This window comes from Mytilus trossulus, chromosome 5 (assembly GCF_036588685.1).
Source record: "Mytilus trossulus isolate FHL-02 chromosome 5, PNRI_Mtr1.1.1.hap1, whole genome shotgun sequence".
Taxonomy (NCBI): Eukaryota; Metazoa; Mollusca; class Bivalvia; order Mytilida; family Mytilidae; genus Mytilus; species Mytilus trossulus.
In genome coordinates this window covers 23358551-23375690 of record NC_086377.1, presented here as the reverse complement: position 1 = coordinate 23375690, position 17140 = coordinate 23358551, and the positions used below count along the sequence as shown (strand labels likewise).

Here is a 17140-nt window from a genome sequence, read left to right as displayed (position 1 = left end):
TATACATTTACATTAAAAGTAACACATGCATGTATAGAATGACATTTTGACATTTACAGGTGTTTCAAATACTTATTGCCCTTGTTGCTTAAATAATTAAAGCAGATAGCAGTGTTTACAATCAAAGCAATGATCTCAAAGACCCAAGTGGTATTCGTAAACCTGTGATGGAGAATACACTATCAGAATCAGTACTGCTCAGTAAGATTGGATTGTCTTTCCTTAAACATATCAATCTTTGCATTGACCAATTCGTAAAAAAAACCATATACATTTACATTAAAAGTAAAACATGCATGTATATAATTGCATTTTGATAGATCCAGATGTTTAAAATATTTATAATATTTATTACCCTTGTTGCTTAAATAATTAAAAGTAAAAACAAATAATCTATATCATCTTCATACAATATAAAACGGATCATAACTTTTTAAAACATCTTAATAACCTTCACAGGTAACAGTGTTTACTTTCAAAGCAATGTTCTGAAAGTTCCAAATGATATTAGTAAAACTGTGAAGGAGCATGCACTATCAGAATCAGTACTGCTAAATAAGATTGGATTGTCTTCCCTTAAACATATTAATCTTTGCATTGAACAATTCGTAAAAAAAACATATACATTTACATAAAATATCATGCATGTATAGAATGACATTTGACAGTTCCAGGTGTTTCAAATATTTATTACCCTTGTTGTTAAAATAATTAAAAGGAAAAACAAATAAAAAATAAACGTGTTTGTGGTTTTCACATTCAAAAAGTTAATTTTAAATTGCAAGTATTTTAGATAAAAGTCACAAGAAACCTCAAGTTAAAAAAAAAATGCATATGGTTTTTTTTTATAACCCAATGAATATTTTTCATTATAAAACTTATGTACATATACTTTTTTCTGAAGAAAATTCTTTAATTTATTCATATTTAGAAGACGCGACGCAATTCCCCCGACATATTTTCCGTAGGCAAAGTGACATCAGTGTGACTCATCCCGTAAAAATCCGGTGATCGCAATACGCATGAATGTTAAAATAAACTTTTATCTGAATTTGCATGTTAAACACGTGCTCAATTTTCATGTTTTTTTGTTGATTTGTTTTTTATTGTTGCCAAACAGGTAACAATCGTTAAACTTCGGCTTCAAAACACGAACTTTAATGACCTGCCATAATTTTACAACAACACTGACCGATTGAAAAAAAAAATGATGATACGATATTTATGCGAAAAAAATGATAATTTCGTGGAAAGAAGACTAAGTTTATAATGTTGTATGCATTGGTTCAAGAATTGGAAGAACATTTTTTTTCTCCGGTCACTCGTTTCTTATTACTTTAATTTCAATTTTCGATAGCTATAATCCTTGCTAAAATAATTGTATTCATTAATTTTGGATGTAACGCGTCTTCTGTTTGGCTGACGTGGTTTTGCTTATCACATCATAGACACAATTTTGCCTTGCGACCATGACGTCATCAACGTTTTTGCATGATTTGCGCCGATTTAATATGGAAATAAGAATTAAATTATAAGTAATAACTGTAATATTTTGTCAATCTATTCGAAATAACATTTCAAAAATGTGGGGCACACTGTTAAATAACCCGCTACTGTTTCTTCATAGGCAGAAAAAAATATACAGTCATTCCTTAAATAAAGGAAAATTACTCCATCATTGTGGTGTGAAATTATACTTTTAAAGTTGCGATAGTGAATTTTAAACTGAGTGTTGATTCAAAATGTGTAAGCATAATATGTTGTTATTCTCAACGTAAATAATATAAAGTTTACGTGAATATGTGTTTGATGTATTGAGTTATGCAACTTGCATGCAATATAGCATGAACTATGTTCCTATGTACGGTATAGAACGGCAGTCAAAACCACAGCTTACCTAAACTAGATTAACCGCACAAAGTCATCAAAGCTTGGAGACAGCCATGCCATTTTTGCAGGTACGTATCTTTCAAAAAAATATATGGCATCTAAGTCATCATCACTAAATCAATGTGAAACAACAGAAGTCACACTGTTTCTAGTAACCTCGATGTCATCTGAAAAAAGAATAAAACATATTCACTGTTTTTCCCCATAGTCTTTTCACTAATAAGTTGAGATGTAACATCTTTCCCACTGTTCGGTTTATCTTATACTATCATGCTTATAATTTATTGAAAAAGAGAAACAGATGAACATGAACTTGTATCAACAATTATATTTGTATATTTTCCACACATACAAAAAATGTGCATCAGAAGCAGAGTTCACCTAGGGAACATGATATGCAAATATATTTGAAAAAGTTGCAGTGTTTTACTATATTTTCAAATGATAGGATTAATTTAAGATTCAAATTATTTAATTTGAATGAAACAGTGGAATTTATATTTTTACACCTCAGTTATCACACTGGTACAATAGATATTTGATAGTATAAACTCTTGCATTAAATTTACTCACTATATCATTTAGCTCTGTTAATTGGATATAAACATTTCCTTTGTTGTAAATTGTTTATTTATACTATTGCAAAGAGTTTTCTTTACATTTTTGAATTTGATATTACGTTGAAATTACCCGCCATCCCTCCATCTTTTTCATTTTTTTTCTTTCTTTTTATAAATTTATAGCGGCGGATGTTTGCCAAAAAGTTTGATTATATATTTATGTTTATGTATTTTCATTTGTGTATTTAAATATTTATGATATATTGTGTTTTGTAACATTGATGGAATATTTAAAACAGCCATACAAATTATACCTATTGACTTCCTTTTATTTCACCCACTTGATAATTAATCTATACAGAATTGTATTACGACAATAAAATATATAACTAAAACTGGGAAGTGTCTGCCAATAGACCACTTTCGAGTTCATCCGTCACCGGCAAAAACTCGTCAATTATGCACGCCTTTATGAAGTCATTTACCAGATAGAGGGGGGTCGCCTGTATCCCTGCACTATTTATTTTCATCAAGCGTCTTAGTGATCGTCTTTGTGTAGGATAAACTAGAAATAATGGTTGCTCTGTAGTTACTTACTGACAATTCCCTTATGACAGCAGTGTTGATTGTCAATTTTGAGAATTCAATCTGCCGAATAATTGGTACAATATAGAATTATAGTTTTCCAACCATTCGCTCAACATTTGAAGGGAAGTGACGACGCCCCTAAACGCACAAATGACGGTGACAAAGGCGCGTATAATTGACGAGTTTTTTCCGGTGACGGATGAACTCGAAAGTGGTCTATTACCACCTACGGACACGTTACCAACTGTCATTTCGGTAATGTGCATGAAAAAAATATGTCGAATACACAAAAACAAATATAATGCCAATATACATAACATATTCAACCTAATTTGTATTCTATCACAACAAACTCAAAGTTATGTCTTCATAGTATAATACAGCTTTCGGTGGGCTGGTGTTACCTTTCCTCGTTAGTTTTTATCTAGCGGCGTAAATCAGTACATGATATATAACATGTATAAGGCATGAAGATGGAATACTAAGGATTAGATGAATAATCTATAGTATAGTATCTTTCAAAAAAATGTAGGATGCAGCCAACGCTTAACTGTACTATAAGTACGTATGAACCAGTGACAATTCCAGGACACATTTTAACTATCTGTTCCCAGTGATGGTGATACAAGGCTTTATACATAACAAAAAAAAGGCCGCTAGTTTTCCCGTTTTATTTGTTTTACATTGGCGTCTTTTTTATAGCTGACTATGCAGTATGGGATTTACTCATTATTAAAGACCGTACGATGACCTATAATTGTTTTTTACTGTGTCATTTTGGTCTCTTGTTGGGAGTTGTCTCATTGGCAATCATACCCCTTTTTTGTATATATTTAGCATATTTTGTACTTATAGTTCGTGTAAATAGTACCCAAACAATGTTAGATCTGTAAGTTTGGAAGCATTTTTTCGCAAAATGTTTGTTCTTTCCTGACCGGGATCTATAATCGCCTTACACTATGACCGTTGCTAGATCACTCCTGCACTTGGATGCAACACAAATCCAAGCCTTCGGTTGCTATGTGTTACCTCGTAAAAGTTTTCTAATTTTGTTTGTTTATTTATATTTTCTTACCAACAAAATAATATTATTATTGATTTATGTTAGTAAATGTTAGTAATAGTGTTTTAATTTGGTTTTTTGTTACCATGTCGGTTTTCCTTCTTTAACAAAACTGTATAAATTAAATTCCTGTGCATGTATTAAATTTAATAATTAATATATTTATCGATGAAATTTTTCGATAAAGGTTGTCATAATTGTTTGCAATATCAACGAAGAAGGATGTTAACTATCTTTCAACTTGCAGAAGTAATAATTTCTTCTTTGACAATATTGTGTTGTATTCAAAACGTATTGGGTTTATTTCAGAATAACAAACAAATGGACGCACATGTAATTTTCGCAATGGACAATATAGGACAAAAGATGTGTCTTCGAGAATGTACACGTTACAAGGGTTGCAGTGGTATCAATTATAGAGCAGATAACCTGACTTGCCAACTATTGTCTGTGTCCTTACCAGGAGACCAACTTAAAGACAGTGAAGGGTTTTCCTTCTCTAATCTAGACAATTTTACACCGGTAAGATTTAAATTCTGATTCTAATTCATATCATACTACTTTTTTATTATCATTAATCAGTTGAAGTAGTCGTGGTCGTGGTATGTTGGTATAATTGATGGATGTTGTTGTAGTTAACTAAAACCGGTACACCGGTTATCGGTATATTGCAGTGGTTTGTGCTTACCATAAAAAGCATTAAGGCAACAGTAGTATATTGCTGTTCAAAATAGACAAAAGAAACGTAATAACGTTGACGCAATAGTTCATACATAGTTTAGTATTTTTTTGTCAATATTGCAAAATATAGAAACAGACAATTTCATGAAATGCTGAACAAAAATTGTATCAAAGAGAATGACTTGTATTGGTCTTTTTCTTGACATTTTCCTTAATATCTTTTTACTTCTGTAACAGCATGACTATGACGTCCACATAACTTACCAGTATGTCTTTCTTTAAAAATTCTTGAGTAATAATTATATCTTAATATGTATATAATTTGAGGTATATCTGCTTTAAAGATAAAAGTCAAACGTTATCATTTTTTTACTATAATTTCAGGATGGGGATAGTTGTCTTCCTCCGAATCCATGTAATGATCACGAAAAGTGTGTTCCGTCGATAATGAATGGACACGTTTGCCTGTCCTATCGTAAGTTAAATTAAATTTATTGACTTCTAACTACCAGTATTTTGCTCGTTTAAATAATACAGGTGCAACGTTTATTTAATGTTCCATTTTTAGCTCACCTGGCCCGAAGCTTTTCTCATCACTTGGCGTCCGGCGTCCGTCGTCGTTAACTTTTACAAAAATCTTCTCCTCTGAAACTACTGTGCCAAATTTAACCAAACTTGGCCACAATATCATCATTGGGGTATCTGTTTTTGAAAAATGTGTACGGAGACTCGGCCAACCAACCAATATGGCTAAAAATAGAACATAGGGGTAAAAATGCAGGTTTTGGCTTATAACTGTACACCAAATCATTTAGAGCAAACCTGACAGGAGGTGAAATAGTTTATTAGCTCAAGATACATCTGCCCTGGAATTTTCGGATAACCGGTTGTTAGGTTGCTGCCCCTGAATTGGTAATTTGAAGGAAATTTTGCCGTTTTGATACGACCTTCCAAAATTGAAAAAAATTGATCGTATATTGGTATCACGTTGGCGTCGCCGTCGTCGTCGTCCGAAGACATTTGGTTTTCACACCCTAACTTTAGAATAAGTAAATAGAAATCTATGAAATTTTAACACAAGGTTTATGACCATAAAAGGAAGTTAGGGATTGATTTTGGATCTTTTGATCCAAACAGTTTAGGGAAAAGGGCACAAATAAGCGTTTTTTTGGTTTTCGCACAATAACTTTAGTAAAAGTAAATAGAAATCAATGAAATATAAACACAAGGTTTATGAACACATTAGGAAGGCTGGGATTTATTTTGGTAGTTGAGGTCTCAACAGTTTAGGTATCAGGGGCCAAATAAGCACTTTTTTTGGTTTTCGTACCATAACTTCAGTATAAGTAAAAAGAAATCTATGACATTTGAACACAAGGTTAATGATAGAATTTTGGAGTTTTGGTCCCACCATTTTAGGAAGAAGGGACCCAAAGGGTCCGAAATTTAACTTGATTTCAACAAACACTGTATATATGGGGTTCTTTAATATATGCCTAATCTAACCATGTATTTAAATTTTTAATGCTTGGGTCGGGTTATCCAACTGGTCCACATTGAGTTCTTAAGGGATCCAAAATTGAACTTAATTTGATTTCATCAAAAATTGAATTCTTAGGGTTCTCTGATATGCTGAATCTAACCGTGTATTTAGATTTTGGATATTGTACCATAAAAGGTAATGTCCAATTTCAAATTTTAAGATTTTAAGTTTAAGTTCTTAGACCACATTCATTATGTGTCAGAAACCTGTGTTGTGTCAACAAATTCAGAGCTGTACCAAGCTTGCATGTTGTGTCCATACTTGCCCCAATGTTAAGGGTTCGAACTCCGCGGTCGTATAAGGCTGCGCTCTGTGGAGTAACTGGTTTGTTATTATCTTGAATATTAATATAGATAGAGATAAACTGTCAACAGCAATAATATACAGCAAAGTAAGACCGAAAAATAAGTCAACATGACCAAAATGGTCAATTGACCCCTAAGGAGTTATTGCCCTTTATAGTCAATTTTTAACAATTTTCATTAAATTTGTAAATTTTCAAAAACATTTTCCACTAAAACTAACTAGGCCAAATTTATTATGAATAGAGATAATTGTAAGCAGCAAGAATGTTAGGTAAAGTAAGATCTACAAGCACATCACCATCACCAAAACACAATTTTGTTATGAATCCCTCTGTGTCCTATTGTTAGTCTTTTGGTCTTTTTATTTCGATTTATGAGTTTAACTGTCCTTCTGGTATCTTTCGTCCTTCTTTTTATACATAGTTTTACACTTTATCATACACTTCTGAGTTTTGTAAATATTATAAACTTTATTATAGTTTGATAGTTCAGGTTATCAATATAAATTTTCAAAAAAAGCAATTAGACAATTTTTAGTAAATAATTTATTTACTTATTCATTATAAATATAATTTATTCACAGTGCTATAAAATGATGTTACCATCTGTACAAGGATCGATTTCTCATCAAACGAAAAGTATTATTAAAATGCAAATCTATTATTTCAAAAATGATCATGTTGAATGACTTTTTTTTACTTGTATCTATTTGCTTAACCATAGTTATATCGACTTTACTTTATATGACCTACCGAATTAAGACTATTTACCGGATTTGTAATCACATAAGCAACACGACGGGTGCCACATGAGGAGCAGGATCTGCTTACCCTTCCAGAGCACCTGATATCACCCCTAGTTTTTGGTTGGGTTTGTGTTGTTTATTCTTTAGTTTTCTATGCTGTGTCATGTGTACTATTGTTTTTCTATTTGTCTTTTTTTTATTTTTAGCCTTGGCGTTGTCAGTTTGTTTTGGATTTATGAGTTTGACTGTCCCTTTGGTATCTTTCGTCCCTCTTTTAATTGATTAAATGTGGTTGTCCCTTTGGTGTCTCTTTTCTCTTTTTACAGTTAATTGACTGATCATATAATTATTAAAGTATGTTTATAAATCAGTCATTTCTGATATACCGTTGTCCTATTTTAGAAAATGTTGAGCGATTAAATTTATGCTGAACCCAACTGCATACTATGTTTTCCTTTCATTCGACAGAAATGAATCTTAAGCCAAGCGGTTGATGTTTGTTTTAATTGTGTTCCGTATTTCACCCCTATATTATAGGTTGAATAAGGCTGTGAATTCTTAGTTTTAGTAATTTATTTTAATTTTCATACAAAACCTTAAAAAAAATACCTATTAAGTATAAGCATAATCCCGAAGAAGAAATGTGGTCAGCAGTATTATGGCGTAAAAATCATATGCTAAAGTTTTGCAAGAAGTGATAAAATTGATAAATGTTAAGATGCAATTTGGGTTCTTATATACAAAGCTGTTGATAAATACATGTACCAAGGTAAATGCTTTTTAAATCGCGAATTTTTTGGCCGTTATGGAATAACCGTTTCACAGATGATATCGGATATGTTCCTTACGTCGGAACTATATTCACCTTTCCTTTCATGAATGTGACCTACTGATTTAGACTATTTTACCGGAATTGTTTTTAAGAGGAGCAACACGACGGGTGTCACACGTGGAGCAGGATTTGCTTTCCCTTCTAGAGCACCTGGGATCCCCCCTAGTTTTTGGTGGGTTCATGTTGCTTATTCTTTAGTTTTCTTTGTTGTGCCACGTGTTCTTTTGTTTGTCTTTATGTCTTTTTTAATTTTTGGTCATGGCGATTTATAAGTTTGATTGTCCCTCTGGTATCTTTCGTCCCTCTTGTATGAAAAATTTCAGGCATCGTTTTTATTCGTCAGTGTAGTCACAAGGCAATTATAAACCCGTTGGAAGTAGGTAGACTTGTATCTATATGATCAGCCTTAATGTCAACTGGAGTGGTTGATATTATGCTCTTAAAGATAATCTGACTGTGATGTAAAACAAATGAATATACAAAAACTAAAAAACAATAAGAATATATTCTTGGATTCTAGTTGCATGTAAAAAATTTCTTATATGATATTCATGAACATAGAAATAAGAATGAAATGGATACAAAGATTAACATGTTCCCATACGTTGTTATTTGTAAAGTAACTACATTAGAAACATGCGACTGTAAACCAACACGAACAGACAAGTTTCTAGTTCGATGCATTTCAGTGCAAAATTTAGTTTTAGTGAAAATCATTATTACGTTTAGCATCGTCATTTATGGCCCCATTTTGAACCAGTGTTGCAAGAATTTTTCGGTATATTAAATTCGTATGATTGACAATAAGCACTACTGTCGTTATGAAATTGCAATTAAGTACAACTCATATGTCAAGTTTATCCATGCACAAAAACGATAACTAGAAAAACTGATTAATATCAATCGTGCATAGATACAGACGATCCCCTTTTCTGGGAGCACGAAAAATTGACGATAACTTGGAAGTGGTCTATTGTATAGCAAACGGTATTTTTACAAAATAAGATAAATAAATGTAATTTTACAAAATATGATAAATAAATGTAGTTTTACAAAATATGATTAATAAATGTAATTTTACAAAATATGATTAATAAATGTAATTTTACAAAATAAATAAGAAGACAATATAAGAGAATAGTAGTTTTCATATTAATACCTATTTTATTCATTTACAGGGGCACCATGCGATGCACAGCCTTGTAAAAACGGAGGCATATGTCGTAACGAGGTGGACAGCTATTCATGTACGTGTCCGGTTGAATGGATTGGTCCTCAATGTGAAAGTAAGTTTAGGATATAATTATATATAAGCCATATTGCTAGAATGACAAGGTTTGAAAAGACTGAATCAGGTCGTTATAGAAGAATTTCAAAATGTGTTTTTTTCAACATTAATGGAAGATTTGTACCAAACGTGGACAGGAGCTTGTTTATGATCATAAGATAGTATCCAGAAGTTAATTTTGTAAAAACAAAATCTATTTTTTCCACATTTTACTCTTTGACAGACTATAAGATTCATAAACTATCCTAGATTTTTACCAAATTTGGACAGAGGCTTCTTTCAATCAAAAGATAGTATCTATCAAGAGGAATGTTTTATTAATTGTTTCCTCATTTTGGTTGAGGCTGCGATCAACAGCAAAAGTAGGCGAAACATTCGCGGAACCCTTACCAATTTATTGTTTTTAAATTCATGATGTTTACAACATGAAAGTCACTACTATGGTTAACATGGTTAAATGCCACTATCATTATAAGAATTTTATGTTTTACTGATGTGTATTTCAATCTTTATATGTAACTATTATGGGCCGATAATTTGTTTTAATAAGTATTCGACCAACTATTTGTCGCAATTTTGTCCTTGAATTTTAATTTCCACATTGTTGTCAAAGATGGTAATTATTGTTATTATACTGCTGGGACATAATAACCGTAATGGTTTCCCCTTTTCACAATTTAGAATTAGACAGTTTTTTTTTATTATAACAATGTTATTCATTTACAGGAGTATCATGCGATGCGCAACCTTGTAAAAACGGAGGCAAATGTAGTTACCAGGGAAATAGCTATTCATGCACGTGTCCGGTTGGATGGACTGGTCCTCATTGTGAAAGTAAGTTCAGCATATAATTATACATAAGCCATATTGCTAGAATGACTAGGTTTAAAAAGACTGAATATGGTCGTTTTTGAAGAATTTCAAATAGTTTTTGTCATCAGTAATGGCAGATTTGTACCAAACATGGACAGAAGCTTGTTTATGATCATAAGATATTTTTATTCGTCAGTGTAGTCACAAAGCAATAATAAACCCGTTGGATGTAGGTAGACTTGTATCTATATGATCAGCCTTAATGACGATTGGAGTGGTTGATATATATTATGATCTTAAAGTTAATCTGACTGTGATAAAGAACAAATGAATATACGAAAACTAAAAAACAATAAGAATATATTCTTGGATTCTAGTTGCATGTAAAAATTTTATTATATGATATTCATGAACATAGAAATAAGAATAAAATGGATACAAAGATTCACATGTTCTCATACGTTGTTATTTGTAAAGTAACTACATTAGAAACATGCGAAGGTAAATCAACACGAACAGACAAGTTTCTAGTTCGATGCATTTCAGTGCAAAATTTAGTTTTAGTGAATAAAATCATTATTGCGTTTAGCATCGTCATTTATGGCCCCATTTTTAACCAGTGTTGCAAGAATTTTTTCGGTATATTAAATCCGTATGATTGACAATAAGCACTGCTGTCACTAGGAAATAGCAATTAAGTACAACACATATGTCAAGTTTATCCATGCACAATAACGATAACTAGAAAAACTGATTAATATCAATCGTGCATAGATACAGACGATCCCCTTTTTCTGGGAGCGCGAAAAATTGACGATAACTTGGAAGTGGTCTATTGTATAGCAAACGGTATTTTTACAGATATGATTAATAAATGTAATTTTACAGAATATGATTAATGAATGGAATTTTACAAAATAAATAAGAAGACAATATAAGAAAATGGAAGTTTTCATATTAATACCTATTTCATTCATTTACAGCGGCACCATGCGATGCACAGCCTTGTAAAAACGGAGGCATATGTCGTAACGAGGTGGACAGCTATTCATGTACGTGTCCGGTTGAATGGATTGGTCCTCAATGTGAAAGTAAGTTTAAGATATAATTATATATAAGCCATATTGCTAGAATGGAATGACTAGGTTTGAAAAGACTGAATAAGGTCGTTATAGAAGAATTTCGAAATGTGTTTTTTTCAACATTAATTGGAGATTTGTACAAACGTGGACAGGAGCTTGTTTATAATCATAAGATAGTATCCAGAAGTTAATTTTGTAAAAACAAAATCTATTTTTTCCACATTTTACTCTTTGACAGACTATTAGATTCATACACTATCCTAGATTTTTACCAAATTTGGACAGAGGCTTCTTTCAATCAAAAGATAGTATCTATCAAGAGGAATATTTTATTGATTTTTTCATCATTTTTGTTGAGGCTGCGATTAACAGCAAAAGTAGGCGAAACATTCCCGGAACCCTTACCACTTTATTGTTTTTAAATTCATGATGTTTACAATATGAAAGTCACTACTATTGTTAACATGGTTAAATGTCACTATCATTATAAGAATTTTAGGTTTAACTGATGTGTATTTCAATCAGTATATGTAACTATTATGGGCTGATAATTTGTTTTAATAAGTATTCGACCAACCATTTGTCACAATTTTGTCCTTGAATTGTATTGATAGAGAGATTTTCATATTGTTGTCAAATATGGTAATTCTTGTTATAATAGTGCTGGGACATAATAACCGTAATGGTTTCCCCTTTTCACAATTTAAAATTAGACTGGTTTTTGTCTCGCCTTGACGGAGTCAAAAAGCGAGACATAGGTATGCTGTTTCCGGCGACGGCGACGGCGTCAACAATGTATTAGTTTGTGATTAGCTCAGTTTTATGGGGAACCACTAGTGGTATGTCAATGATAATTGTTATGCAGTTGTATAACCATTGCCACATCTCATTGCCATGGAAATTATTTGGCTCCGCCCTCTCAGTCATGGTCTATTGACTTTGAATGGTTTGCTTACTTTACATGTATTAGTTTGTGATTAGGTCAGTTTATGGAGATCGTCTTGTGGTACGTCAATGATAATTGGTATGCAGATGTATCAGCATTGTCACATCTCATTGCCATGGAGATTATTTGGCTCTGCCCCCTCAGTCATGGTCTATTTACTTTGATTGGTTTGCTTACATTACATGTATTAGTTTGTGATTAGGTCAATTATTGGGAATCCACTTGTGGTAGGTCGTTGATATTTGGTTTGCAATTGTATTAGCATTAATTGGCACAATTCATTGCCAAAATTACAAAAAGGCGAGACATATTTCTGTGATAACAATTTATTTATTATTATAACAATGTTATTTCTTTACAGGAGTATCATGCGATGCGCAACCTTGTAAAAACGGAGGCAAATGTAAATACCAGGGAAATAGCTATTCATGTACGTGTCCGGTTGAATGGACTGGTCCTCATTGTGAAAGTAAGTTCAGCATATAATTAAACATAAGCCATATTGCTAGAATGACTAGGTTTAAAAAGACTGAATAAGGTCGTTATAGAAGAATTTCAAATAGTTTTTGTCATCAGTAATGGCAGATTTGTACCAAACGTGGACAGGAGCTTGTCTATGATTATAAGATAGTATTCAGAAGTTAATTTTGTAAAAACAAAATCATTTTTCCGCATTTTACATAAAAAATGGACAGTCTATTAGATTCAAAAACTATCCTAGAATTTTACTTAACTTGGACAGAGGCTTCTTTCAATTAAAAGATAGTATCAAGAGGAATATTTTGTGGATTTTTTCCATATTTTTGTTGAAGCTGCGATTAACAGCAAAAGAAGGGGAGACACTTGCGGAACCCTTACCAATTTATTGTTTTAAATTCATGGTGTTTACAATATGAAAGCCACTGCTATGGTCCACATGGTTAAATATCACTATCATTATAAGAATTTTATGTTTTACTGATGTGTATTTCAATCATTATATGTAACAATTATCGGCCGATAATTTGTTTTAATAAGTATTCGACCAACCATTTGTCACAATATTGTCCTTGAAGTGTTATTTTTACATTGTTGGCTAAGATTGTAATTTTTGTTAGTATAGTGCTGGGACTAAACCGAAATGGTTTCCCCTAAAACGTTTTTACACATTACGTTCACTAAAATGATATAGAGTTGAATTTAAACTAATTTTGAAACAGATGGAGTTGCCAAAAATTTACAACCGCATGTGTCTAATATATTGCTTACTAGTTAAAGCACTGCAGAAACCATTAATTGGCCAATTCCGTAGTATGCATTGTATAACACTTGATCAGTTCTAAGTAAACTTGTAAATGTTATAAACTTTAACGAATTATGAAATTTATAATTTCAAAGCTCTAAAATTCATTAGCTCTGGTAATAAATATCAATTTTCAGAATATTCAATAAGACATTGTTTAGTAAATAATTTATGAAATTATTCATTATAAATATAATTTATTTACAATGCTTTGATATGTTGCTACCATCTGTACATGGATCGATTTCTCATCATAAATAAATCATCAACGATAATAAAAACAAAAAGGCAAATTTCGAAATTCGAATGTGTTCTAGATTTCCGTGCGTTTTTGACGTTTATTTATTTTACCATGGTAATATCGACTTTTCTTTAATTGATGGAGTTTGATTGTCCCGTCGGCCTCTGCTATTTTACAGTTAATTGGATGGTTTAAATAATTTAAATTGTCTGTTAATAAGTCTGTCATTGCTGCTACACAATTATCCCATGTTAGAGAATGCTGAGCGCTAAAAGTTATGCTTAACTCAACTACATTCTACGTTTGCCAGAACTCAATCTGTATTCACAAAGCAAAAATGAATCCGTTAGTATGATAAGTTGTGTATTTATATAATTACATTAGATGTATGTTTCATTGTGATAATTTATTATGATTGGCTAACTGCACATCGCGTGTTATTCCGTAAGCAATTGCATTGCTGAATAAAACTGTTCATTCATGATAACACGTGGTCCTACAATAAAGTGCACAGGTGAATAAAAAAATAATAATAAAATTCGTTGTTTTCATGATCATAGCTAAAAAGATGTAATTATAAGTATTGAATGCTTCTTTTTGTAACTTCATAGGGTTGAAAAAGCGTTGCCCGTGTGCACATTTTAAATGTTAAGCGCTTCCGCGCTTCATATACAAAATGTTCTTTGGTCAACGCTTTTACATCCCAATGAAGTTACAAAAAGAAGCATTAAATTCTTAAATGAACAACCAAAAGTTTTATTGGTTGATACTTTATTCTAAAATTATTCTGAGTGTGATAAAGAATTAAAACCCGCTCAAATAGGAATATATTCGTGGTGTCTATAACCAAATGTTTATATCAAATGATCGGGAGGAGCTTTCGGGTTAATTTGCCTATGGGCAGTCTATTTGAAGATGTTGGTCATACGGTTGATTGCTGTTATGTATATTATTGATTTCTAATTTCAAATCAGTGTCAACCAACTGATATACAAAAGAACTGAGCGTTTGATGAATTCACTCCTGTCTATAGATGGACTGGTTTTAAATTAAAACAAAAACCTGTTAAATCCCGCCAAGTCAAGTGAACTAAATCAAGTAACGATTGCATGTAAACATCTTATTATGTCGTACACCGTGCAATTCATGAAATCAGAAATGAGAATGAATTTGTAACAATGATTGACATAGATAAATACTTAGATACGTAATCATTTTTACCAAGTTATAATATAAAAGACGACGAGACAAATTTCCGTAAATAAATTTTGTGTTTGTGAACATCATTAGTGAGTTCAGATTCACTGTCACTTCCGTTCCCAAGTTGAGCGAGTGGTTAAAAATATGATCTTCTATTGCTGGATTTATTTGGCAAATTCAATTCATATAATTGGCATTCAGCATTGCTGTCATAATTTAGTACTAACGGGGGGTAATATTTCTGGTTTATCTCTGTATAATGTCGATCACTAAGACACTTGATGAACATTAGAAATGCAGGAATTCAGACGGCTACCTCCATCCAATAAATGACGTCAAAAATGCGCGAACTTTTTACGATGAAGGACTCTTGAATCAGACAGTGTGTTTTATTATAACAATGTTTTTCACTTACAGGAGTATCATGCGATGCGCAACCTTGTAAAAACGGAGGCAATTGTAGTTACCAGGGGAACAGCTATTTATGTACTTGTGTGGATGGATGGACTGGTCAACACTGTGAAAGTATGTTTTATTAGTCAAGTTGCTCGTTATATAATTCCTATTGTTATACTGAATAGATCGGAAAGGATATAATGGAGTCGTTATAGAAAGATTGACAAAAAAAATTCAAAAAAATCGTGATCTTCATTTTTGTCTCGCCTTGACGGAGTCAAAAAGCGAGACATAGGTATGCTGTTTCCGGCGTCGGCGACGGCGACGGCGTCAACAATGTATTAGTTTGTGATTAGGTCAGTTTTATGGGGAACCACTAGTGGTATGTCAATGATAATTGGTATGCAGATGTATTACCATTGCCACATCTGATTGCCATGGAGATTATTTGGCTCTGTCCCCTCAGTCATGGTCTATTGACTTTGAATGGTTTGCTTACTTTACATGTATTAGTTTGTGATAAGGTCAGTTTATGGAGATCCACTTGTGGTACGTCAATGATAATTGGTATGCAGATGTATTACCATTGCCACATCTCATTGCCATGGAGATTTTTTGGCTCCGCCCCCTCAGTCATGGTCTATTGACTTTGAATGGTTTGCTTCCTTTACATTTATTACTTTGTGATTTTTATAATAAGTCAATGGTATGTGGTATGCAGTTGTATTAGCATTGACACATTTGATTTACATGGAGATTGTTTAACCATGTAACTCAGTCATGGTTCATTGACTTTGAATATTTGCATAACTTGTGTAAGATGTTAAGGTATTGCTATTTTGATTTCAACATTTTCATAATCAAAATTACAAAAAGGCGAGACATATCTCTGTGATAACAGTTTATTCAATTAAAGATAAAATTTAATTTCTCATGGAAAGTTGAGCATTTGAAAAACGACAAGTAATTTTAGGTTCTGCTTTAAGACACCTAAATGCCTAACACATATTTATTCAGCTTTATTCTTTTGAACCTGATATATACATAACACATCGGCTCTATTTTAAAAGATGCAGTAAGAAAACAAGTGCTATGGTTAACATAGTTAAATCCTTATGATTATAAGCGTTAATGTTTTACACATCTCTATTGTAATCAGTACATGGCACATGTCGTTTGTTGGTCGATAAATGGATTAAATAAATATAAATGTATTAGTATTTGTCAAATCCTACCTACTAAAGGATGTTAATTTTTATTACAAACAAATATACTGACCGCCATTTATGTAGTTGCCCACAGGGAAACAACTTACGATGATCTATACATGTAATTAGCAATTTTCAAGGAGTTATATATTTTTGATACTCCATTTTGGCAATTCAGAAAACCTAAATATATGACTTTCCTGAAATCAAGTACTATAATGTTTTAGGTATGCAATGCGGTGGTGTTAAGATGGACTGTTCAGATCTCAAATACTCAAGTTGCAAAACTGGTATATACGAGATTGAAAGGAACAGCACATTTAACGTACTCTGTGAAATGAATGATACTGGAGGCGGCTGGACTGTAAGTATTATAAGATAATGGTTAAATAATATAAATTGTTCGATACCTTTAATATCTAAGTAGAGTGATGGAATCGTAATGTATAAAGCAGGGTCTAACCATAAATTTGGTAA

The 17140-nt window shown here is 32.1% G+C and overlaps 1 protein-coding gene across 1 annotated transcript; it reads left to right on the top strand.

Annotated features, from left to right (window-relative positions):
- Positions 1-4446: 4446 nt before the first annotated feature.
- Positions 4447-15598, top strand: LOC134717760 (adhesive plaque matrix protein 2-like). The gene is made up of 7 exons (XM_063580254.1): positions 4447-4623; positions 5167-5257; positions 9386-9493; positions 10222-10329; positions 11292-11399; positions 12698-12805; positions 15477-15598. Exons 1-7 carry the CDS (start codon positions 4447-4449, stop codon positions 15596-15598), a joined length of 822 nt encoding a protein of 273 aa, XP_063436324.1.
- The last annotated feature ends 1542 nt before the right edge of the window (positions 15599-17140 follow it).